At 44.3% G+C, this 26,396-nt stretch overlaps 1 protein-coding gene and 1 pseudogene across 5 annotated transcripts in view; both read left to right on the forward strand.

Moving 5' to 3' along the window:
• Arhgap44 (Rho GTPase activating protein 44) overlaps positions 1-26,396 on the forward strand; it is a 174,120-nt gene that overhangs the window by 118,400 nt on the left and 29,324 nt on the right. For all 5 annotated transcript variants that reach the window (XM_052756922.1, XM_052756924.1, XM_052756925.1 and 2 more), the window contains exons 8-12: positions 14,601-14,669; positions 16,946-17,027; positions 17,355-17,482; positions 23,369-23,480; positions 23,836-23,917. In XM_052756922.1, the coding sequence (XP_052612882.1) occupies positions 14,601-14,669; positions 16,946-17,027; positions 17,355-17,482; positions 23,369-23,480; positions 23,836-23,917 (473 nt within the window). The remainder of the gene's footprint in view (positions 1-14,600; positions 14,670-16,945; positions 17,028-17,354; positions 17,483-23,368; positions 23,481-23,835; positions 23,918-26,396) is intronic.
• Positions 18,318-23,255, forward strand: LOC128121439 (adenylate kinase isoenzyme 6-like; annotated as a pseudogene).

Raw genomic sequence — 26,396 nt, forward strand, 5'->3', positions numbered from 1 at the left:
TAGATTCTCCTCCAAGATCCATGACTTCACTTGGCCTGGGTAGTTGGCTAGCTTTCCAGTACCACAGATGATTTCTGTCTTGTTGAGTGGGTCTTAAGTCAAACTGGAGAGCTATAGGTCACTGCCAAGTATGTGTACCACTACTGCACTCTTAGGGTTATCATTGGCAGGCTAGCCATTGTGGTTCATAGGCATCCCAGCTGGGTGGGACTGTTGGTTATTTCTCTCCTTTGGCAGCTTGCATGGTGCTTTCTGATACCATAAAAGCTTATTCTTAGGGAGGAGGCATTCAGGTCAGTTCTAGCTCAGGGGTCTCTGGACCCTGTGTCCAAAATGTGTCTTCAGCAATAGGGACTTACCCTTCCACCTCTGGTGGGCAGCTAAGGGCAATAATAATAGCTTGTAATGTTTTGGGAGTCTCTGGGACAACTCTCAAAAGACGGCTTTCTATGTGTTGGGGTTTTTGTTAGGTGGTCTTTGGAAGAACCATTGTCATCTCAGATGAGAATATTTCATTTAAATTATATATGCATATTTATATAAAGACTTAAGTGTATTGTAGGTTGGGTTTTATTGGGTAAATAGTTAATAGTAAAATTCCTTATGTTTTTTTTTCAGTCATCATTACTGGTATTTTATCCTGCTTCTTCTGTATTTATCTTTATCCCTCTCCCCTAGTTAGAGCCCCCCCTTCAGAATCTTCCTTTTAAAATATTATTTCCAGTAGGCCAGGTAAGCAGGTACTAAGAGGGGATTCTGAAGGTGAATATCCAGGTACACCAGAAGAAAAGCAGTAGTGTTGGGCACACTGTAGCTTCCGGCATTTGCTGTTATGCCCAAAGTATATTCCTCTGTAACCACTGTAACAGAAAGAGGTATTTATTATAACTAATGGAAGAATACAGAAACATGTTATGAGAAAACACCAACAATCGCCTCTTCTGACCAGCAACACTTTCTCAAGTCAGGTGACCAAGTCCTCTTCCCACTCAAATTTTGTGTGACATTACACCCTATGATACACCCAGCGGGCATGAAATTGAGAAGGATAAGGAAGCCAGGGCTAGAGGACACACATATGTACCGTTATATGTGTATGTGTGTATATACATAAAATATATCATGTATATATACAGCCACATGCATGCATGCATATACATGCATGCCCACAGGACACACACACCACAGCTTCGCTATTTTCCTGCGCAAAGATGCTCGCACTGAACTGACCTGTTAGCTTTGTGTTGCTTTTCCTCTCCCAAAAGGTAACTAAACTTCCATGGGTCTATATCATTCTACTCTGGTGAATTCTTTTTCTGTAGGATAAATACCCAAAGATGGCATTTTTAGGGTAAATCTACCCATATTGTTATTTGACTAAATACTGACTGAACTTTTTCCCTTTCTGAAAAGGCAGTGTGGTTCACATTTCCATCATCAGTATGAAAACTTGCATGCCCCTCCTTCCATCTCTACATGTGTTTTTATGTTGCTCCTTTTTTCTGTTTCTGCCAGCCTGCCAGTTTGGAAGCTCGCTCTCTCTGTCTTTCTCTATATATATGCTATTGTAACTTGTAACTTTCCTTAATATTAGTCATGGTCATGTGTCATCATATTATTTATTAGATGATCTTCTAATGATAGGTATGCCCTGCTGGAGGAGTTGCCTATTTGTACTAATGAGTCAGGTAACATGCCTATTGCCTTTTAAATTAGCAATTCCTATGTTTCCCATATGCTGGAAATATTTGATTCTTCCCCATTGGTTGTGCTGCAGGTCCTCTGACTGAGCAGCCCGGTCTTTCTGCTTAGTGTGCATTGGTTTTAGCCACTAAAATCTCAGTGCTACAGTGCATGTATGTTGTTTGCCTTAGGAAAGCTACTGTGTGGCCTCTTAGACAAGTGAGGTCTTTCTGAACGTGTGGGAGTCTGCTGGAGTCCAGCTCCGACCTGCTCCCACCTTTTGAAGGGTTCTTGGGTGGAGGAGAGAGAAATGAGAAATATTAGATAGAAAGATAGAAAGAGAGGATAAGAAAGGCAGAGACACAGGATAGCTTCGGGAGGGCCCTGGATCAATACACAGCCACCCTAGGCATTTATACAAATGCCTAGGGGCAAGGCAAAAGACCTCCTCTTTGCAAGATCAGAGTACACTGTACAGCCAAGTGTAGACCCTTCAAAACACCTGGTAACCACGCCCCTGGCCAAATCATCCATTATGCAGCTCTGCTGGGTAAAGCAAGCTCAGATTCTCTGACCCTGAGTAATTTGGGCTCCCACATAAAGGAGAGATCATTTTTAATGATTTCCTTTATATTAATGTTTTAATGCATTTTATACACTTCTTTTATGGACTTTAAGACAGCAGAAGTTTGTTTTTATATAGTATGAGTTAGAGCTTTTTTTTTTGGTTTTATTTTCCTTTTGATCCAGGTGGATAGTCAGTTGTACCAGCACCATTGTTAAATCACTGTCACCACCCTGAGTTAAATCCTCTTTAATTCCTCAGATTTGTGGACTCTGTGTCCTCCTTCCTGGGACAACAGAGTGCAATTTTTGTGGAAATGACTTTGCCACAGAGTCTTCAGTAGAAGCTCCCTTCCTTGTGACAGTCACCTTGGCTAGTCTGTGACACGCATTGAGTTGTGTGAAGCTTGTGAAGGTCAGATTCAGAGGGAACCATCCACTGCGCCCTTCATTGTCTTGTATGTGTGCTCAGCTGATCTTGGGAGTACCCAGGGCAAGTTTTCTTAAAGTTTTCTCCTGACTTTGAAATAGACCCAGGCTTCCTCTGTTCTAAGTTCCCTGGCTGGGCTTTTCCTGATGTGGAGGTTTTATATTTCCTCAGCAGACACTCCAGGTCGTCTACTCTATAAGCAGAAAAAGAGAGTGGGGGCTGAATGCTGGGACAACAGCAGTCAGAGTCCTCTTTCTGAGAGAGACTCTCACAGGCAGGATCACACAGAACTCCTCAGGTATTTGGGGCCCAGAGAATTTTAGCCACCTGAAACACGCAGTCACGGTGGGCTGCATAGGTGGGAACTGCTGAGACCTGAGGGACACAGATGCCACACTCCCTGCCCATTCCTCCAGGAGCCCATACTGTCCCTGCCTTGCCTCCATATTTCAAGGATAAACCAGTTCTGCTCTTCTCAACTGTTATCTGTTTCCCCTTTCTTCCTGGAGTCCCAGATAAAAGAAACCCATTCCAGTACATCCCAGAAGGCTTGAGTATTAGCTGATAGTTCACTATGAAGAGAGAAAGTGAACAGAGGAGGAGAGATGGACTAGGAAATGAATTTCCATGGTTGATGGTGCAGCATATCATTTGTGCTTGGTACTCAAGACTGACTGCTATCCTGGGCAGCTCCTGGAAGGCAGCACTTTCTACCTCTACCTTTCTGGCTTTCATATCTTCTGCCCATCCATTGCCAGCCCACCAGCCACTCTTGTGACCATTTTCTCAGTCCTTCCTCAATCTCTTTTAACTTGTGTCTGTTCTTTGTTTATTCTCTGGTGTATAATCTTTGCTATTTGAAGCTTAAGTCTCAGGAGTGACAGATCGAAGGCAATTTATAGCCATCATTGCCTTCCCCACAGTCTGACTTCACACACACACACACACACACACACACACACACACACACACACACACACTAAAAAGACACAGTGTTGAATCTGGACTTGTGATTCCTATTAGCATAAGACTAGTAGTCGGTCATAGGAAGCAAGTGCATGAGATCCAGGCAGGACCATCATTTCAGATCGAAAGGTTCCAGAATAGTTGAGGAATATGGACAATACTTGGATTCCCTTCTGCCAGCAGAATCTGCCCCATGAGGTCTAAGGACAAGAACAACCACATCTAACAGGAAGCCGGCTGATGGCGGTTTCCAGTAGTGTGGACCTTCTGTGATGTATCCGCAGGGATCTGGGCCACCCATGTCACATATCGAAGCATGTTGCAAACATGGATGTTTCTGGTTTCCCTGGACATTGGAGACAATGTATTTCTCATCCTGATGGAGAAGGGAAGCAAACTGCCGCACGTCTGTGGCCTAGCTGCCCTGGTCCAGCTCCACAGGCTGAGTCCTGAATCTACAGCTAGCAGAGCTCAGATTCTGAGAAGATTCTACAACTGTGGGCAGGAAAGTACAGGGACAGGGTGCCCATCATTTTAAAGTTAAAAAAATTAATTGATTAGGCTTCTGTACACTGATACAGATGCCCCCAGTATCCCCAAAGACACCAGACTCCACAGATCAGGTCCTTTACAGTAAACATTGCAGTGTTTTCCCGGGTGCCTCATCTCACTCCATGTTTCTTGCTATACCTGATGGAGTGTGCATGCTGCACCTATAACTGGTATGCTGTATTGTCAGGAATTAATGAAAGAGAAAAGCCTATATCATGCCCAGTAGGGGTACAATTTTTTCCCTAATACTTTAGATTGATGTTCAGCTGTATCTGAGGGTACAGAATCCATGGGTGGGGAGGGCCAGCTGTATCAAGAGTTAGAGGACTTGGAAAAAGATTTATTGGCAGTTGCAATGAAGTGAGCATGATATATCTTGGTGCCTTGGAAAAAAATTCAACAAATAAGGATGTCATGTACCTATAGATAAAAGGGGAGGTAATAGGTAGGGGAGATAGCTCTGTTGGTAAAGTGCCTACTGTGTGGTCCCAAGGAGCAGAATTTAGATCTCCATAATGCAAGGCAGGTTAGGCCCAGCAGCGCATGCTTACAACCCATCTTTGGGGTGGAACACAGGGACAGATCCCTGAAGCTAGCTGGCCGGCCAGCCTAGCCAGATCATTTCCAGGAGAAAATACTTTCTCAAAAGAAAATAAGACAGCAATCGAGAAAAAACCCTAGCTGCGGGCCTACATATTTATGTGTACACATATGCAGTCCACGCACAGCACATCACATGTACACACACGGAGGGGTAAAATTCCCACGTAAGATGAAAAGGATGCAAAGTGAGACTGCGGAAATTGAAGAAACAACTCCAGCATGGGGTTGTCCTTGGTCGAGAACAGAGTCTGCCTTGGGGGAAACTGAGCCAATGCTATAAAAATAATACTTGAGGATTATTTACAGAATGTTAGGAAAAGACCCCAAAAGGTAAGTCTAGAGAAATTAGGATACATGTTGAAGGTGAACAATGGAAAAGCTGTGTGTTAATAGTGGAAGATTCTGAAAAACAAGTCAGGATGCTTAGAAAGATAAAATTGACACACGACAAACATCTCTGCCTCAAATCTGTTGGAAATTAAAATTTTTGCCTTTTGTAAGCCTTTGAAATGGGTTTTTAAAGCAGTAAACACTTTAATTCTATTTTGAGAGGACCTTTAATGTCAGGGCAGAATGAAGCAGAGTAGGAAGATAATTCCCACGGCCTGCATATGACTCTCTCCACTGTCAGCCAGCTGCGGACAGCGGTGGGGTCCCCTCACTCAGCCTGCACCAGTTTACGTTAAGGCTCACTCTTGGGTTGCACTTGGAGTGGATTTGGACAAATGTGTTCATTTTTTTTTGATGAATCCATTCAAATCTTTTGCACATTTTCAATTCTTAATTAAAAATGACTAATCAAGACACTTGATTTAAAAGGAAAAATATCTAGTTTTTAAGTAATTTTTCTGTAGGTAATGATAATTTCTCCTACATGTAATAGTGGTTATAAAGTTATATATATATATATATATATATACAACTATATACAAGTGGTTATAAAGTTATCCTTGTTTCTATAATGATAAATGGGAAACATTAGAACCCCGCGATTGAACACGGACTTTCATGTTGCTGTTCTGGTGAAGTGGTGTGGGTAAAATCGGGACTATAACTGTGAGCCAAAGAAAGCACGTGTTTTCACAGGCCTGGTATTTCCCCATCTGTCTTCATTTGATATTAATCAAAACATACTGTTGGCTATTTGGTTTTTAGAAGGCAGGGATATGATTGTGCACATTCAGCACACACTTTCATGTACAATAAAGAATGAGGAAGAAGAATGTCTTCTGTAGAGATCATTGTGTGGTGGGACACTCAGAGCTTTGGGATGGCGACTATATCCTTGCTCTGTGGGAGACGTGCTCTGAGCTCAGGTGGCGGGCTGTTTCTAGTAGACACATCGTCTCCTGAGAGAGAAACACAGTTGCATCTCCTCCATTTCCACCTGTGTGGGTGTCTGGTTCATTGGTTGGCTACCTGACAAATAGGAATCTTACCCGCTTCACTGGTAAGTCCTGTGCTTCACAGAGACTTTCTAAGTCATGTTACACTAGATTCTTCTCAGCTACCACTTCACAAAAGAGGTGTGAAGCCTACATGCAGCATAGAACAGGCACGAAAAGGCCCCAGGGTTTGATTGGGTTATTAATTATAAATGTGTTATTCAGTCCCCCAAGTGTTTGGGCCTAGGTTCTGCCTGATACCAGTTTCTCATTTAATTCTACTGTGGTCTTTTTTATTTGCTGAGTATGTTTGATGGCCGAGAATGTGGTCCCTCTTGGTCCAGACTGCATGAGTGTCTGTGGATGGTGTGCGTTTGCTGGAGTTGAGGGTGCGTCTGTGGATGGTGTGCGTTTGCTGGAGTTGAGGGTGCGTCTGTGGATGGTGTGCGTTTGCTGGAATTGAGGGTGTGGCCCACCTGTGCCGCTGGTGATTCCTGTGCTGACCTACTGCCTGAAGCTGCTACAGTTTCTGCTGTCACGGAGTTTCCCTTTGGAGTTCTCTAAGCTATTGATGAGTGTATTTCCATGTTCTGTTTACACTGAAGATTATTATGTCTTCTGGAGGATTGACACCCCTCTAATGGAGTTCCTGCCTACCCCTCCTACCCCAATAGCTTTCCTTACTCTAAAGTCAGTTTCATCTGCAGTAACAGTGTAGCAACTGACTGTTTCTTTCGGTTAGTCTTGGCACAGTGTGTCTTTTTGACATCCTTTTTCTTCTGTAGGGGAGGAGAGTGAGATAAGATCTCATCCTGTATCCCTCAGCAGCTGCAGCTTCTTTTTTCCTTTCTTCAGCCACCGAAGTGCTAGGATTGGAAGCACGTGGCCCCATGCCTGGCTTTCATTTGCCTTTAATCTATATATGCATTGCTAAAGTAGGTTTCTTCTGGGTTTGAAAACTGGTAGGCTCCGTGGTTAAGAGTATTTATCATTCTTGCAAGTGAACCAGGTTTGGCTCCTAGCACCCTATTAGCAGCTCCCTACCATCTGTAACTCCAGTTCCAGGTGATCAGATGCCCTCTTCTGACCTCCTGAGGCACCGCACATGCATATACATGCATGGCAGCCAAAACACTCATCCACATAAAATAAAAATAAATCCATATAAAAAATTAAAGAGGCATCTCATACCCAAGATAGAGTTGATTGGGCTTTGCTTTTTGATACTGTTCTCACAATCTCTGTCCTTCAGTGGATAGCTGTTCATAGTGATTATTGATAGCACATTTCATATCTACCATGTGTTTCTGATTTCTGTGTTTCTCTTGTTCCTGTGTTTCTCTTCCATAATTATTTTATTTCATTTCTAGTTTTAATTGAATAAATATCTGATTTTGATTCTCTCCTTTAAAATAATAATACCCTCCCATTTTTACTTTTTTTAGTGGCTTCTCTAGAATTCAATTTTTTTGCCCTCTTATTTCATTTATGTATATATGTATTTATTATATGTAAGTTCTAGTGTACATGCACACTATGGCACACAGGTGGAGGCCAGAGGACAAATCTATAGAATAGGTTCCATGGATAGAACCCAGGTCTTCATATTTGTATCCAAAGTGTCTTTAGTAATAAATACTCCTAACCGTGAATACATTGTTGCTAATATTAGTTTCTGTGAACTGTCACCCATGAGACCACTTAATAAGAAAGAAGTTTTTATCTTAATTTCAGTATCAGTTAATTTTCTCACTGTGGTGACAAAATTCATGAGAGAAGCAACTTGAAGAAAGGAGTTTCCTGGGGTTGATAGTTGGAGGGTACGATTGTTCCTTGTAGTCGAGGCACATGGGACCATTGCTCGTGTAGCGCTTGGGATACAGGGAGAGTTCAAGAGAGGTGACACCCTCTTGGCTTTCTCTCTTTTCCCTTTTTTTTTTTTTTTTTTTTTTTTTTTTTTGGTTTTTCGAGACAGGGTTTCTCTGTGTAGCTTTGCGCCTTTCCTGGATCTCGCGCCGTAGACCAGGCTGGCCTCGAACTCACAGAGATCCGCCTGGCTCTGCCTCCCGAGTGCTGGGATTAAAGGCGTGCGCCACCACCGCCCGGCTCTCTTTTCCCTTTTTATTCAGTCACGAGCCCCAGCCCATGGGATGGTGTCACCCACATTCAGAACACATCTTCCCTCCTGAGTTAAACCTCTCTGGAAATGCCCTCGGAGGGGTGTTGAAAATCACATGAGGCTGACATTCTACATTGCATGAAGGCACACCTTCATTCGGTTATTTCTTCTCCAGCGCTCTTCCTTTGGGGGGCTTGGGACAGCTGACCTTTGTCACATTCTTTCTCTGTAGAATCTTCTCTAACATTTATTTCTTCCTTGGCGTGTCTGGGGCAACACAGTCCTTCAATATTTCTTTGTCTGGCCAAGTCTTCATTTGTCCTTTACTTTTGAAGGATAATTTCTCTGAGTATGGGATTCAAGGTCGGTGTTTTAATGTATTTCTCTTAGTATTTTAAATATTCCATGCTCATGTGTTAGCTTGCATGTGTTTTGAGTTAAATTTAGCTGTAATTCCTTTTCCCCACCTCACTTTCCCTAAGATTTTGTCTTTATTTTTTATCTGCTACAGTTTTAACATTGTGTGTCCATGTGTAATTTTTTTGTGTTTTTGTTCAGCATGGTGTTCTCTGCTTTTCCTGGATCTATGGATTGGTATTCGATAATTTGGGGAAATTGTTTGGTAATTTGATAATTAGGGGAAATCTCATCCATTATTGCTTTAAATCTTACCTTTATACTTTTCTTTCATTTTCTCTCAGTATATATTGAGTAATCTGCATAAAAATGCTTAATACTCAGTGTTTTTAATACTGGATTTTTTTTTCAAATTCTGAAATGTTTCTGTATACTTAAGTCTAAAATTCACTTATGTTTCCTATGTACCTTATACAAAAAAATGAAGAGAATTAAATTTTTTAACTTATTCTTTGACAATTTCATACACGTAGGTAATATATTTTACCCTCTCATTAACTTCTCTTATACACACCCACTCTTGCTGAACCCTAAAGGGAAAATTTAAAAATAATCTATTTATTTTTTCTTGTGTATATGTAGGGTATGTGTATGTTTGTGTGTGTGTGTGTGTGTGTGTGTGCATGAGTGTACCACATACGTATTTATGTGTGAATGTATGTGGAGGCCAAAGGCTGGAGTCAGGTGTCTCCCTTGATCATTCTCTACCATATGTATTGAGGCAACATCTATCACTTGAACCCAGAGCTCACAAATTGATCTTGTATAGCTAGCAGGCTTGTTCTAGGGGTCCTTTTTCTCCTCCTCCTCCTCCAGAACACTGGGGTTACAGGCAGGCCTCAGGCCCACCTGGCATTTATATGAGCACTAATGATCTGAACTCAAGAACTCATGATTTTGAGGCAAGCCTCCACACACACACACACACACACACACACACACACACACACACACACACACACACCTTGTGAGCTAATCAACCTTAGAAAAAAAGAAAATAGCCCATAGCATCCCCCAAGCCTAGTCATCACACCTGAGAGGCGAATAAAAACCTGAAAATTCCTAGTGAAATTCAAAGCTCAGAGTCATATACTCAAAAATAAAAATAAAGAAGATAAGCCAAACCAACATTTGTCATAGGACCACAGACCATTGCCCTTCATCACACATATCGAGGAATTGACAGTGAGCAATAAATGGAATTGATAAACACAATAAATCTAGAAGTTAACCCCTATAAAAATATAAACTAATAATATATTACTTGAATATCTCTCATGTATTTGATGGTGATTGAATAAAATGATCATGGGAAGCAAAACATTTATGAACTCCTTCTTGCAGGAGACTGACCTTTCAGTGTAGCCGTTAGTATGCTAGGTTCTGATGTTCAGAATCATTATTATCTTTCAAATGTTCTAAGATGAACTATAAATAATTATAAGTGAAAATTACTAAGTCAACTGAAGACTTTGTCATAGAGGATTATAATTAGGAGATGGGTCCAGATACTTATTAGATATTATGCTAGTGAGAAAATAGAAGTGAAATCACTGATCTGTATATCAGGGATCTACACAGCTGTCTGACCTGTTTTGTTTTGTTTGTTTTTTATTTAGCCAAGCACCCATATGAGAAGGTGTAAGTGGATAGAATAGATCCAAGGCAAACAGACTTAGGTGCTTACAGTACCCTCCACCTGTTGGAATCTGGTTATTTATTTTGTATTCTCCCGTGTATTGTAAGGCAGAAAACACAATTTTAGAAACACATTACACTCAATTGGTCATATGTTACTACTCCTTTCACCACTACAACAAAATGCTTGACGGAGCCTCTTAAGGGAGGAATGATTTCTTTTCACTCATTGTTTAAGGGGACACAGTCCATCATGACAGGGATGCATTATGTCAGGTGGTTCCATGGCTCCCTTCCTTATGTCTGGACAGAACATACTGGAAGTGACACTAGACCATAAACCTCAAATCCTACCTCTTAGTGACCCACTACTCCCAGTTAGGCCCCATGTCCTAAAGGTTCTGTACAGTCTCCCAAACAGTGCCATTAGGTGGGGATCAAGCATTCAGACACAAAGTCTATGAGGACATTTCATATTCAAAACAGAGCATTCTGCCCCAGTCCCCAAGGCTCATGCTCATCTCATAATGCACAATATATTCAGTCCAACTTCAAAAATCCTCATTGGCTTAGAGTGCCAACATCATTCAAAAGTGTGGGCTCCTGAGATTCAAGGTAGTCCCTCAACTGTGAACACTTGAAAATCAAAGGACAGGTTACATGCGTCCAGTATATAGTGGCAGAGATTAAACATTCTCATTACAAAATGGAGGAAAGGGGGCACAACAGGAGACCTAACCAAACCAAGACAAACCCCAGCAGGTCAGACGCCATACTCTCTGCCACCATGTCTGGGCACCTGGGACTTATGGTAGCATTGTCTGACCTCCGAGGAGTCTAGGTAGCTTCATCCCTCCAGTTCTGTTCCCTGTGGCACATGTGACCTTCATCTTTGGACAACTGCACTCAGTGCCTATAGCAAACATCCCACATTTCCGGAACCTTTGATATCCAGGAGTCTCTACTGAAATGGAGACTTTATCATCACAGCTCCATACATGGCTCCATTTGGAGTTCCATATAGGGCATCTGACCCTGGTGCATACCGCATGACCTCCGTGCCTTTCTGGAACCTTGGTGCAAGCCTCTATGATCCACTCATTCTTGCATCCTGTAATCCCACAAAACCAGTGCCACATGGATGACACCACATTAAGCAGCCAGCTCGATCCAAGAAGCTGGGTGCCTTGGCGGTCCCATTCTAGCACTGGAAACCTGAAAGATTACTCAAGAGTCACTGGTGTTGAGAAATGCCATTGAAGCTGGGGTCTGATGGGGGCAGAGAATGCAGCAGGAGTGGAAGCATTTGCTCTGGGAGAAGCATAGGCAGGGGCCTCACACCATGTTTTTCCCTCAGACTTTTATATCTGGTCCACCCCCATTGGCTGGTGCTGCCTAATTTGAGGGTGTCTTCCTCAGTCACTCTCCCACATGTCTGTCCTCCATGGAAACACCCACAAGACACACAGATGTCATTCACTAGTCTTAGACATTGCTGATATACTCAAGTTGACAACCAAGACCAATAGCTATATTGATGAATGAGGAGAGTCTTTTTTTTTTCCCCTTTGTGGATGATTTAGGTAAGTAGACCATTGATGTACAGTTTTTACCTTTTTTCTTATTTATAGTCTAGCATGTTCAGAAACTGTATTGCTAGATTTAATGGCACATGTATCTAACCATACATGTAAAAAACAGAAAAAAATTCTTTTGCCTTCTTGGGAGAACATCCTGGGGTTTTGTTGTTGTTGTTTTTCTTTTTCTTTTCTTTTTCTTTTCTTTTTTTTTTTTTGTGTGTGTGTGTGTGTGTGTGTGGTTGTCTGAGAAGCTGAGACATTGAATATGAAGATGAATGAGATGCAGCAGTCAGTCCTTTGGCTGCCTTCCTCTCAGCTGTTGGCCAGATCATGGATCATTTCCCTCTGGCCTTTGCCTTTGTGAAGCATCTCTCACACTTGTGCTGGATGTCTCCTGCCGAGAGCTGTTGCAGGGATGACATTTGTGGTAGACTCCAGATGAGGTCTGGTAGACTCCAGATGAGGTCTCCTCTTAAACTTTTGGCACTTGGCAGCCTGCAGAGGGCTGCTCTGAGGAAAGAGAGAGAAATGATGTTGGACCTGTTTTATTCTTTGGGAAATTTGCCTGCTGTGGGACTTCATGTTGTTGTTTGTTCATTTAGCAATTAATATTCAAGCCTCTACCAAGCTGAGCGTTCTGAGATAATCATCAACAGAAAGAAAAGGTCCTTGGACTCTGTAACATGCTGATCCCAAATTAGAAACTGAATTCTTGTCTAAGGAACTGTGGATATAGCTCAGGGGTGAAGTGTTTCCCTACCACATGTAAGGCCTTGAGTTCAAACACCATAAAGCTACAGTCTATGTCTGCTTACCCTAACTCAGATGAAAGAAGATTTGAGGAGAATTGTAGTTAGTTGTTTTTACTCTTTTGGCTCTTAGCTCTTTGGGGGCCCACCACCCAGCTCTTAAATAAGTCACACAGAGTCTTTCTTTCTTATGAACGCCCAGCTTTAGCTTGGCTTATTTTTAGCCAGCTTTTCTTAAATTATCCCATCTACTTTTTGCCTCTGGGCTTTTACCTTTCTCTATTTCTCTATATCTTTTCTTTCCTTCCTATCCCATGTCTGGCTGTGTGTCTGGGTGGCTGACCCCTTCTCTGCTCACTCTATCTCTCTTGCCTTCTTTTTCTCCTTCTATGTATTCTTTCTGGCTGGCAGCCACACCTCTCCTTTCTCCTGCCCTGCTGTTGGCTGTTCAGCTCTTTATTAGACCAATCAGGTGTTTTAGACAGGCACAATAACACAGCTTCACAGAGTTAAACAAATGCAACATAAACGGAATGCAACACATCTTTGCATCATTAGACAAATATTCCGCAGCATAAACAAATGTAACACATCTTCAAATAATATCCTACAACAGACAATTTTCCAGGGGTTGGGGCAACTGACCTAAAAGAGTCTGGTGAGAATTCTATGTAACATAAAGCTTGGCACTTATGCATTTATGAATGAAAGTTAATTCATTTTCCCCTTTCTTCATTCATTGCTTATGGACCAAGCTCAGGCTGGTCTAATCCATTTAAACCCAGGTGAGAGGTCCTAAGGAGGTCCCCAGAGGACAGGTTTCCTCCTCTATCTCTGTGACTTGGTTCTCTTGCCTTATGCACAAGAACTTAAGGATCCTGGAAAGGGAGCTGACCATGCCTCCCCTCCTTTTTTCTCAAGGAGAGCCAGTTCAGTGGGCAGCTGGAGAGGCCAAGGGCACTGCCAACTGCCTAAGGTCTCCCAGGGCCAACTCTTCCTGAAGTGTGGGGCTACTCTCTTCTGTTTGTTGAGCATCCATGTTGGCTTTTGGGTTACTGCTCTGCCTGTCTCACTCCAGGGTGCAGGCTCTTCTCAGTAAGTGCCTCGTCTCGGGGTCATGGCCTCTGGATAGCACATGGCTCCCACACACAAGGACAGAGGAGTGACAGCCTCAAGATGCTGTTAGCAACAGTGTATGCTGATCAAAAAAAAAAAATTGTTGTGCATGTTGTGGCTGTCTCTCTGGCACTGAAACCCATTCTGCCCAGAATAAAATGTTCCAGATTCCAGGGCAGCATTAGGCGATTGCCACTGCAGTCCACGGACAGCCTAATGGTTAAGAACTTTTAACTCTATTAAATTTTTGTGCAGCACAGGATAAGGTCAGAATTGGCTAAGTTTTGAATCAGTACTCCTTTGCCACTGTGCACTTGTCTGTCCAGGTTTTCTGAAAAATCACTGCATTTCTGTCGCTTCCCCACGTGCTCATGGTCATCCAGTTAGCTTGAGGGTGAAGGTGAGCAGGAAGGTCAAGTAACCCCGGGGAAGACTTGGCAGAGGGAGGACAGCCACTGTGTGCTTGGAATTGCTTCCAGTGAAGCTGGGAGCTGCAGAGGTGTGGAGAGCTCATTTGCACACCACTCTGGCACACCAGCTCGGATTTGCTAGCCCAGAACTTAAAGCTCTGAGTAAACTTCTCTCATGGTAGACTTTCCAAGTCACTCATTTCTAGAACCATGGTTGGGAGGCTGGAAGCCCCATGGGAAGAGCATGTGACAGGCCACATACTGTTGAAAATCAGGTACAGCAGAGTTTAAGTCCCTTCCTCCCATGCTGTCTGTGACAAGTGTTAGCCACCCTCTCCCATTATTCTTTTTTTTTTTTAACCTTACTTATATATTTTCCCTTGCACAGGACCAGCTCTCTGCTGACATGTACAGTTTTGTGGCCAAAGAAATTGACTATGCAAACTACTTTCAAACGGTAAGGGTCCACAAAGGCAAGACTGCAGAAAGTCTGTAAGTGTTGTGGTGGGGACAGCAAAGGAAGGTAGACATAAAAACAAGGGCCTTCTGGTTGAATGAAAGCATCATGGGAAGAGGTATGGGGTGGGAGACGACACTTTACTGCTTCAGTCTCTAGGTAAATTCTGCCCTCCATGTGTGGATTTGTTCCCAAATCTGAGCTTAAAACAGAACCATGTCCCTGAGGATTAGCACAGCTTAGTTAACTCGTAGCAGGGATTCTCAACCAAGAGTGACTTTCCCTCCTTTCTTGGAGGACTTTGGAAGTGGGCAGATGCCTCTAGTTGCCCCAGCTCAGGAGGGTTGTGGCACTGTGTCAATGGTAGACACAGAGGAAAATGCTAAGCCTCCTCAGATGCACAGGCAGCTCCCTACAGCAGAGTCACCCAACCCAGAAAGTCAGGAGGACCCATGCTGGGAAATCTAGATTTGTGACAACACAGGATTTGAGAAGAATAGGAAACTATTCAGTTCCTTACAAAGGCATTTATGTTTCTATTGAAGATTTTTTGCCAAGCTCAAGGCAGAGAGATAAGCAGTGATTGCTGTGGCCCGGTGGCTGCCTCTTCTCAGTGAAAGCAGATTGAGAGTCTAGAGACAGGATCCCAGTCTCTTAGCTTCAATCATCCAGTCCAGATAATTTGGACCCTGGCTCCTTGCCAGAGTAAACATAAGGCCAAATAAAGAAATAACAGAAAAGTATTGACAGAGAAATCCTACAATATGAAAAAAGAATTAAATGTACCTGTTCCAAAAATTGAAAATAAAGCTAAAACCTATGAGCTTTTATTTCATGACCAAGGAAACGATGGGATAAGAACAGAAGTGAGTCAGAGAGAGTAGCAGGCAGTCAGACAGGTCTGAGAAGTTTAAAGTGCTCAGTGGGTAAGTAGCTATGGGCTGCGGCACTTTCCCCACGTTATTAGGGGTACAGACTTTTGCAGCCCTCCCCCTCCAACCAGTGCACGCACCTACAAAAGAACTGGTAAGTATCACTTCCAATGCGGAATGTCTGGTTCAAAGCAGTAGTTGAGTAGTTATATTGATTAATTTTCTGTTGCTGTGGTCAAGTACCATGCCCCCAAACAGCTCTGAGAAGGAAGGGTTTATTTGGGACTTACGGTACTAGACAAATGAGAGTCCATGATGGAGAGCAAGCTTGGCAGCAGGCAGGCATGGAGGGAAGCCCAAGAAGGAAGCTGCGTGCTCACATCCTCAAACACAAACAGGAAGCAGAGACAGCAAACTGGAAGCAGGCAAGGCTTTTTACTCTCTGAGCCTGCCCCCGGTGACATATTTCCTCAAGCAAGACCTGAACCCCACTCCCGCGAACAGCATCACCATCCAGGGACCAGGTGCTCAAATGCCAGAGACTATGGGGACCGTTTCTCATTCAAGCCACCACGGTAGTATATTTTCAGATGCGTTCCGTTGGTTTGACATACAAAATTCTTAATCTGGAGCCACTGAGGCCAAGGAAAATCACCGGCACCCAGGCTGTGTCAGGCTGCTTCCCTGACCTTCACATGCTAGGTTCTCAGCCCTCGAGTTCCCACACGAGTGCTGTCCCTGTTTACACTCCATGGCAGGCCTTTATTTAGTTTTGGAGAGATGGATGGCCAGAAAATAAATGAAGTCACACTCCCGCTCACTGATTTTCCTTGGCCCTAAGCAACCTTGCAGTTGATTCTTTAATGGAATAGGATGGCAAGGAGCACACCTTGAAGGAGCTTGTTCCTGAGCTCCTGGGACTATGGTCAAAGCCATTTCACCCCAGCATATCTGAAGGAGTAGCGCCACCTGCGTTCTGACCAACTTACGTGTTCAACTGATCACAGAAATTAATATGCACGCAGGCTGTTCTGACTTGTGTCTCTCTCACGGGCAAATGGACCTTAGCATGGGTTTTCCGTTTACATTCACCGACTGTCACACCTTTAGCTCTGAGGATGCTGCCGGGTGACATCAGGTGATCTACTGAAGCAAGCTCTCTAAGCCAGGCTCCAGCTCAGGCAGGTTCCCCTACTCCTTCCTGATTCTCTGCCTCCCAAATTTCCACCTGGAGTGACTCCTTTGCCATACTGACTGAAACCTGTTGTCCCTGGAGGACACTGAGGGCGGTCCTGCCTGCTTCCTCCATGAGTGAGTGTCCTCAGACAGAACAGAGCCCCCCACCCCCCCACCCCCGTAGAAGCCGTTTGGCAAAGTATAAGGTTTGCTCTTGTGTTTTCTCAGCTCATAGAAGTGCAAGCTGAGTACCACAGGAAGTCCTTGACACTGCTGCAGGCCGTGTTGCCTCAGATCAAAGCGCAGCAGGGTAAGTGCAAACCGCCCTCAGAGCCCAGAGGGTGGGGAGCCTGCTTGCCTTCCTGGATGAGGCCAGCTCCCCACCCGTGCTCCCCTGGGAACACTCATGTTTAGAAGAGCCAGTTTACCTCCCTGAGCTGGTGTTCACCAGTGACCCCGGTGATGCCCCGTACAGTCCTCGCCATGCCTTTCCGTTTCCCACTAAGCCACAAAAATGAATGCTCATCTGGGCCCTCTTTGGTACTCTGTGTAGAATCTGGACAAGGGGAGAAAGAGTCTGGCATGGGTGGCCTTGGGAAGCTACTAACTGTCCCCTTTCTTGCTCACCCCTCCCCAGAGGCCTGGGTGGAGAAACCTTCCTTTGGGAAGCCCCTGGAGGAGCACCTCATGATCAGTGGCCGTGAGATTGCCTTCCCTATAGAGGCGTGTGTAACGATGCTGCTGGAGTGTGGGATGCAGGAGGAGGTAGGCACAAAGCAGCCACACCCGTCCCCCAGCTGGTCTGTAAGAGGCAGGGTCTGTAAGAGCTTCTCTCCTGTAGCATCCCCACCCTGGATCCCTAAATCAAGACATTTGGTGATACAAGCACTATTGTCTCTTCTGAAGATACTAATAGGCACCACATTCTCATGAGAACCTTCACTTTCATAGGAAGAATAGAGGACTATGGGAGGCTGACATCTGCCCACAAGGACTGTATGAGATATTCTAGACATCCCTTCTTCATATTTAATGTAATTTGGTGATTTGAACAATCTGCTGCTGCTTTTGCTAGTATTAATCTTACTGCCTCCTTTTCTTCTTCCTTCTCCTCCTCCCTTCCTCCTCCTTTTCCACTTCTTCCTTTCCCTTTATCCTCCTCTCTCTCCTCCTAATTCTCCTCTTCCTCTGCCTCCTTCCCCTCCCCTCTTGTTCTTTCTCTTCTCCCTCCTCCTGCTCCTCTTCCTTTTGCTTAGTAAGTTTCTGATTTTCAGAATGGCGCTCTTAGCCATTTGTGTCTGGTCCTTCCATACAGATCCTCACAAGTCGACTGATTGTGACATTAGATTTTTTTTTTTAGTAGCCTCCTATAAGGAAGGGCTATGAGGAATTGATGTTGATCATTGCTTGCCTTGCCTGGTCAGTCATTTGCTGGGTTTCATCTCCAGGCTCTTTTAACATCTTTACTCCATCTTCCTTTAGTCTGATCAGCCTCTCTGTATTGGTGTAGGGCATGCTACGGGCGCAGTATTTGTTACTGAACAAAACACAAACATGGGATGAGGGCTTATAAACTTACTGGAGGACATGAGTCTAGCATATGTCCAGTAAGCATGGTTACTCTAAGACAGGCTGTACTCTGGAAGTGAGTACAAAGCCAGGTGGGACAACCTAAGGGCTAAGGAAGAGAGGGAAGGTGGCAATATGCACATCTATGTTGGCTGTATTTTCGTGTGCCGGGCCTATTCTTCATAGTAGGTATTAAAAAATAAAATTGAAAGGGCACAGGAGCCAAGTTGTTGTTAATGAAAGAGGACTATTGTCTTAGTTAGGGTTTCTATTGCTGTGAAGAAACACCGTGACCAAATAACAAAATGCAAGCTAGGGAGGAAGGAGTTGTTTGGCTTACACTTCAGCCAATACGACTGTCAACTTGACACACAAACACATCTCTATTAAGCCACAGCCCTTCCTTTCTTATTCATCCCCAAGATCTTAAATATCTTTAAAAGTCTCACAATCTTTACAAATTTAAACACATTAAAATTTTAGTCATTTTCCAAAGTCTTTTAAAATTCAAAGTCTCTCAACCGTGGGCTCCAGTAAAATACATCGTTACTTCAAAAGGGAAAAATCGGGGCACAGTCATAATCAAATCAAAGCAAAACACAGTTCCAACTGTCCAATGGCTGGGATCCACTCATGATCTGGACTCCTCCAAAGGGCTTGGGTCACTTCTCCAGCTCCACCGTCTGCAGCACACACAGCGTGTCTTCTAGGCTCTGGCTGGCTCCACTCCACCACTGCTGCTGCTCTTGGCGGTCATCCCGTGGTACTGGCACCTCCAAAATGCTGGGGTCTTTCTGCTGCATTTTCACCAATAGCCTCTCATAGGCTCTCTTCATAGTGTCAAGTCTCAATTTCTCTGCGTGACCCCTTCACTCCTGGGCCTTCAACTGCCACTGAGGCTGCACCTTCACCAATGGCCTCTCCTGGCCTCTCATAGTGCCAAGCCTCCATGACCCCTTCATGCCTTCAAAACCAGTACCACCTGGGTGATGCTTACACATTACTGAGTCCAGCTGCTAGCACAAGGTACAACCTTGGCTGCCTCTGGAACACAGCTTCTCTGTGCTCTCAGGAAACACTTCCCAGAAGATTCCACCTCAGTGATTCTGGTCTCTTCTTAATCTCCACTAATTTCTTAGCTCCAGCATCAGTTGTCCCAGTACCATTAAGGTTTCACAGCAGTAGTACTGGTGTCTTGTTAATCACAGTTCATTCTTCAGCCCCAGCTAACCAGAACCACAGGATCTTAATTCAAAATAACAAATGGGCCTGATAGAGTCTTTAAACTTCCCTCTGAAACTTTGTAAGCCAGGCCTCCACCTTCTGTACTGCTCTTAACATTCTTGTCTTCAAATTCTCACAGAACATCCCACTGAGGTCTTGACACTCAATGACTTTTCTAGTCCAAAGTTACAAAGTCCTTTCACAATCCTCCCCAAAACATGGTCAGGTCTGTCACAGTAATACCCCACTAAGCTGGTACCAATTTGTCCTAGTTAGAGTTTCTATTGGTGCAGTGAAACACCATGACCAAAAAGCAAGTTGGGAAGAAAAGGGTTTATTTGGTTTATATTTCCACATCGCTGTTCATCACTGAAGGAAGTCATGACAGGAACTCAAACAAGGCAGGACCCTGGAAGCAGGAGCTGATGCTGAGACCATGGAGGGGAGCTGCTTACTGGCTTGCCTCCCCTGACTTGCTCACAACAGCCCGGGGATGGCACCACCCACGATGGGCTGGGCCCTCTCCCATTGATCACTAAATGAGAAAATGCCTTACAGCTGGATCTCATGGAGGCATTTCCTTAACTGAGGCTCCTTCTTCTGATGACTTTAGCTTGTGTCAAGTTGACACAAAACCAGCCAGTCCAACTATGAAACTTGTGAACATCCTGATCGCTGCTATACCAAGGGCTGCAAAAAATCACACTAGGCAAAGAAATTGTGTCAAGGTCAGAACTGAAGTACATCAATGTGGGTGATTTAGCTTGAGAAGGGCAGTTATATGATGACTATGATGAAGATTATGGTTGTCCCATCTTAGAGCAAGATAGAGTTGCTGATGAGTTAGAGAAGCCAATGAGAAAAGGCAGCATTACTGTTGGTTACCATGGTTTTGATTCCTTTCCTGAACACTGGTTTCATATAGTGTTTGTGTGGAGAACAGATAATAGTATATTGTACAAAAGACTTGAAACAAGGGGTTATAAGGAGAAGAAACTACAAGACAACATTCCATGTGAGATTTTTCAAGTTCTTTATGAAGAAGCCATAGCATCTTACAAAGAAGAAATTGTGCACCAGCTGCCCAGTAATAAACCAAAAGAGCTAGAGGCTAATATTAACCAAATCTCAAAATGGATTGAGCAGTGGGTCAAAGATCATAACTCACAGCTTACAGACTGGCCAACCAGGTGTGGTGGTGCATACTTTAATTCCAGATCTCGGAAGGCAGAGGCTGGTCTACATAGTGAGCTGTGGGCCAGCCAGGGCTGCAGGGTGAGACCCTGTCTCAAAGTGAAAAAATGCATTGCCACAGTACAGCCATCCCTGCTGTATCACCCAGCCCACTTAATAGAAGTTGCCCAAGGGTCAGCAGCAGGGAACTATTTTGCAGTTCTAGCTGCTGCCTGGATTTATTTTTTTTTCTCCATGAGAAAGTTTAAACAATCTCAAATGTGAACATAAAATATTAAGGATTAAGACTGAAAGTTGTCATCAATCGATAATAATCAATCTGATCAATGGGTACATATCTTTTAAATTTAATCACCAAAAGGTAGGTGGTCTCTTAAACATGGAAAACTCCAGATAAAACACATAAAATCTAAAAGGGGAAAAGAACACACTAACTGTGGAGCTGGGGGACGGCTCGGTCCCTAAGTACCTGCTGTGCATGCATGTGGAGAAATGGGTGCGGCTGTACACTCTGGTAACTAGTGCTGGGGTGGATGGGGCCTGAGACAGGATTTCTGGGGTTTACTAGACTCCTTCCTAGCCACAGACCTGTGAGTTCCAGGTGCAGTGAATGACCCCCTTCTCAAGAGACTAAGACAGAGACCAGTAGGGAAAATGTCCTCCTCTGGTGCCCCTGTGTGCACACCTGCCCACATATGCATACGTTACCCATACATACCAATAAATACAGGGGCTTTGTTTGTGTCTTTCTATGGTTAAAACTTTGGTACAGTTTTCATAGTTGTCATCAGTAGAAAAATGAAGAAGGGTCTCCTTGGTCTCCAAGAGTCTCATGGAGGAGGTAACTGGGCTTTTCTTGCCAGTTGTCTCTCTCCCTTCCTTCCTCCCTCCTTCCCTCCTTCCCTCTCCCCCCTTTCTCTCTCTTTTTTGAGGCAGGGTCTCACCCTATAGCCCAAGCTGGTATGGAACTTGCTATATAGCCTTGGTTATTTCTTTTAATTATAGAAAAGCTTCATAAAGATAGAACAATGAGACTTTTCCCTAGCCACTTTGGTTCATCTCCACCTCCCTTTGCTGCTCCTAATCCTTGCTTGGTATTTAGAAGCAAAGTAATTCTGCCATAGTCTCAGTATATGCTGTAAATAACAATACTTTGTTGGCATTGTCAAGAACCCAGGCAGGATCAATTGGTGAACTGGCCTCTGATGTTTCCTGTCTTATCCCCACCTCTCTGGTCTCTGCCCTTCCTGGGACAGTCTTCCTCTAGACAGACCACCACCCCCAGTTTTGCCTTTTTCCCACTCTACCTCACTTCTTTTCTTTTGCTCACAAATATGATTAGATTTTCCTTAAGCCTAGAAAAGAATATCTCCTTGCAGCCCAGGGCAGCCTCCTATTCCTTTCCCAATTCATTGGTTATGTTTTCTTATGAAGCCTGATTCCAAAAAATGCTCTCAACATTCTCTGCCCATGTGAGTACCACTGCTCACACTGTCCTCTTCTGCCCATGTGAGTACCACTGCTCACACTGTCCTCTTCTTCCCATGTGAGTACCACTGCTCACTCTGTCCTCTTCTTCCCATGTGAGTACCACTGCTCACTCTGTCCTCTTCTGCCCATGTGAGTACCACTGCTCACACTGTCCTCTTCTGCCCATGTGAGTACCACTGCTCACTCTGTCCTCTTCTGCCCATGTGAGTACCACTGCTCACTCTGTCCTCTTCTGCCCATGTGAGTACCACTGCTCACTCTGTCCTCTTCTGCCCATGTGAGTACCACTGCTCACTCTGTCCTCTTCTGCCCATGTGAGTACCACTGCTCACTCTGTCCTCTTCTTATGGTGTTACTTCCATGTCTGTCTTAGTTACTTTTTTAGTGCTGCGACAAAACACCATATCCAAGGCATTTTACATAAAAGAAAGCATTTAATTTAGGGCTTATGGTTTCCGAGGGTTAGAGTTCGTGATGGTGGAGCAAAGGTATGGCAGCAGCAGGAACAGAGAGCTCACATCTTGATCCTCAAGCAGGAGACAGAATGGCATTCCGAATGGAACACACATGCATGTGCATATGCACACATCCTGTAGACCAAGGGTTCTCAATCTGTGGGTTACGACCCCTTTGGGGGTCATAGGACCCTTCCACAGGGGTTGCCTAAGACCATCAGAAAACACAGAGATTTACATTACAATTCATAACAGTAACAAAATTACAGTTATGAAGTAGCAATGAAAACTTTATGGTTGGGGATTGCCACCACTACATTAAAGGTTCACAGCATTAGGAAGGTTGAGAACCATTGCCACAGACATATGTTTATCCAGTTATTATTAGACCTTCATGTCTGGCAGCTCTCAGGTAGATTCTCCAAGATTTACTTTGAGTGTAAAAGAATCAGATACCTGAGAGTCCAAGGCTCAGATACCAATAAACTTAGTAAATCAGTGCAGTGAGCCGCCAGGCAATGAGCTGCTCCCCTGAGAACAGCTCAAGTCTGGAGGAGATGCCTAGAAAGCAGGCAGCTGCAACATCAGGGTATGGCATTGGTTGAGATGCTGGAGGAGGGTGGTCCAGAGGGAAGAGCAGGTAGACTTTCCATCTCTCTGTTTTTCTCTTGTTCCTCTGAGTTGCTGGCCACACTCTAACCCCTCCATCCTATGGCAGGGCCTCTTCCGGGTAGCCCCCTCAGCCTCCAAGCTGAAGAAGCTGAAAGCTGCTCTGGACTGCTGTGTGGTGGATGTGCAGGAGTACTCAGCAGACCCCCATGCCATTGCAGGTGGGTACCCTCCACCTCTGAGCCAGGGTTCATGGGAAAGGGGTGAACATGGACAGTGTGTGACTCCATGTCAGGAACAATGGCCTCAGATGTCCACATAGGGCCCTTTCAGGCCTGATTGTTCTGATCAGTGAAGAAAGACTACCTTAGGGGTACAGCTGAAGGTGAGATAATGTGAAAATAAGGGGCGGGGCTGTGTAATTTTCAACCCAGCTACTCTCGAAGTCTGGCAAGTGTTCACATGGGAAGCCACTGTTTGACCTTGTGTTGGTCAAGGAATCATGTCCATGTGGACAGTGCAGGCTGATGCCATTTGTCCTGCTGTGTTGTGACAGCTTACTGTATTTATGCCCAGGGGCTTTGAAGTCTTATCTTCGAGAGTTGCCAGAGCCTCTTATGACCTTTGAACTCTATGATGAATGGATCCAGGCTTCCAAGTGAGTACCTTGAATTGGAATATGCTGTGTGTTGGGATTATGGGGACTATAATCATCTGTTGATATCTGTGGACCATTGGACGCTTAGGTTCCTTATCCAAAGCAGCCAGCATAGTGTTTTCATAGAAGCTCATGTGCACTTTACGCCACCCATAGATTACTTGTGAGACCTAATGCCATGTAAATAGTTGCTGTGCTGCATTGTTTATGGGTTCACAGAAGTGTGAAAGCCTGTGATCCAGGGTCAAACAACTGCCCTTCTTACTTTCCATCAAGAAGGACTATTGATGCATACTCCCAAAAAGGCATGTGTATGAATGCTGAGGGCAACTCTATTTTGGAACTTGTCAATGGCTCATTGAGGGGCAGAGACACTGCCTTCTGTTCTGAGGCAATTCAGAAGCTGATAAGGCCACTCGGGCTACTAGGGAAGATAGGTCTGTTGAATAAAATAGGCAAGTTAATGAGGGCACATGAGAGGTGTGTGTGTGTGTGTGTGTGTGTGTGTGTGTGTGTGTGTGTGTGTGTGTGTGTGTGTTTGTGTATACATTATTTCTTTCATTATTTCAGATTCTAATGCAATTACATCATTTTCCCCTTCCTTTCCTTCCTCCACGTATATTTTTTAAAGAAAGATAAATCCCCAACTCTCCATAAGATAGAATTTTAGAAGTGGCCCTATCTGCACATTGAAGAAGGCTCTGGAAAGGGCCAACTAGGCAATGGCAGTAATTTCTTTTAGCAGAAAGAACAAGAAAAGAGTAGTCTTGAGGTCTTTACCCATATCTGTTAGAGAAATATTTTAGCAGCAATGAATTAATAACACTAAGGTGTACCATGTGAGCAGTGGATGTAACCCATGCCCCAGCAGGAGCAGCAGGCCAGCCGCCAGGGCAGCCCACAGGCAAGGCAAGCCACAGAGTGTGGCTCCTCTGTGCGGCTTGCCTTTATGATTACTGACTTTCTTCCCTTGTTTGTGTGAGCTTCAGAAAGGTGTGTGTTCCCTTTGTAGGTTAAGAACTATTTTAAAATACAAATGACCACGCGCAGTGAGGAAGTAGAGAATGGGGGGCAGGAGAATTGGCACCAGAGCCAGGATGGTGGAGACCAGGGTAAAGATCATGCAGGTAGCACAGAAGAGGTGGGAGAAGCTTTTCTGAGAGCTGTCTGGGAGCAAAGGGTATACCTATGGATGGAAAGAATTTCTAGTAACCTCTGGCCGTAGAACTTGGCCATCCAAAGCATCCAGCTTAACCTCTCAGAAAGAACACCAGAGGCTATATCAAATGATCCTCATCTCTTTCAAGTACATTATCATTCATTTTAATTAACATAATTTGCAAGGTTTTAGGGTGTGATGTGATGGGTCAGTGTGTGGGTACATGGTGCAGTGATCAACCCAGGGTGTCATTAGCATACTCTTTACCTCAAAAGTGCATTGTTCATTATTCTTCCATTCCTTGAGATACTGGGAGCTCAAAGATGCCCAGTTCACCTCAGGGCGAAGGCATGCTCAAACGTATCAAGCTGGAGAAGGCTGTCTCAAGTCAAATTGCTGGTGCTGTTTGTTTTCCAAAGCAGAATAGAGTCATACCATGGTGAACATATGGTCCATATGTTTTACTATGAAGGGAGGTCTCGGGTTCCATGGTGCTATTCATAAATGGTACCATCTGTCGAATGCTTTTTAGAGGCTTGCCATTGTTCTAAGCTCAAAATCAGTTTTGAACCATCTAATTTTCATAACTTTCTAAAGTGGCCTAGGCTGTGCCCCTCACTTTGCAAATGAGGACTCAGAGGTGTGGCGTGGGACTGGGACAGCAGGTTACTTGCCAGGTGACACAAGAGAGTGAGGAATTGAAACAAAGGAGTCCTGTCCTAGAGCTCATGTGTGCAGCCACTGCATTTTATGTGCAGAACGAGACAGAGATTCTAGCGAGAAATGAGAGCACATCCTTTGATGGAACCTGCCCCCGTGTTTTCACTGGATAGGGAAGAGCTCTTGATAAGAACCTAGAGAGGGAAGGACAGCTGAGAGTGTGGAGAGACACTCTAGTCCCAATTCATTTGAAAAGGCAGGTGACTGCCAGAAGGAAGGAGTGGTCCTGATGACTCCCAGACACTGAGCTGTGGACACACCAGGACTTGTTTCTGCCCCTGGATGATAAGCATTTCTAACGCCGAAGATTGATGGTGGTGCCTGCCTTGCAGGGTTTCATCCTCTAAGGAAATGACTTTCCCCAGTGGAGATGGTCCCCTCTGTCTGTATGCATCAGATTACACTTTCAAAAGACATCAGTATCTGAGCCTGCTTCTTAGAGATCTGGTTTGAACTGCCTAGGACTCTAGGTTTCCATGCCCCCCAGGCTGCTGAGAAGATAACCTTGGCCCTGTGAAGAGGCTAGGTTTCAGGCAGGATGGCACTCAGCTGGACTCAGAATGCAACGCTCCAGGCTGACGCAGCAGTATGTAGACAAAT

The sequence above is a fragment of the Peromyscus californicus genome, unplaced genomic scaffold, assembly GCF_007827085.1.
Source record: "Peromyscus californicus insignis strain IS unplaced genomic scaffold, ASM782708v3 Scaffold_3__1_contigs__length_106647218, whole genome shotgun sequence".
Lineage (NCBI taxonomy): Eukaryota > Metazoa > Chordata > Mammalia > Rodentia > Cricetidae > Peromyscus > Peromyscus californicus.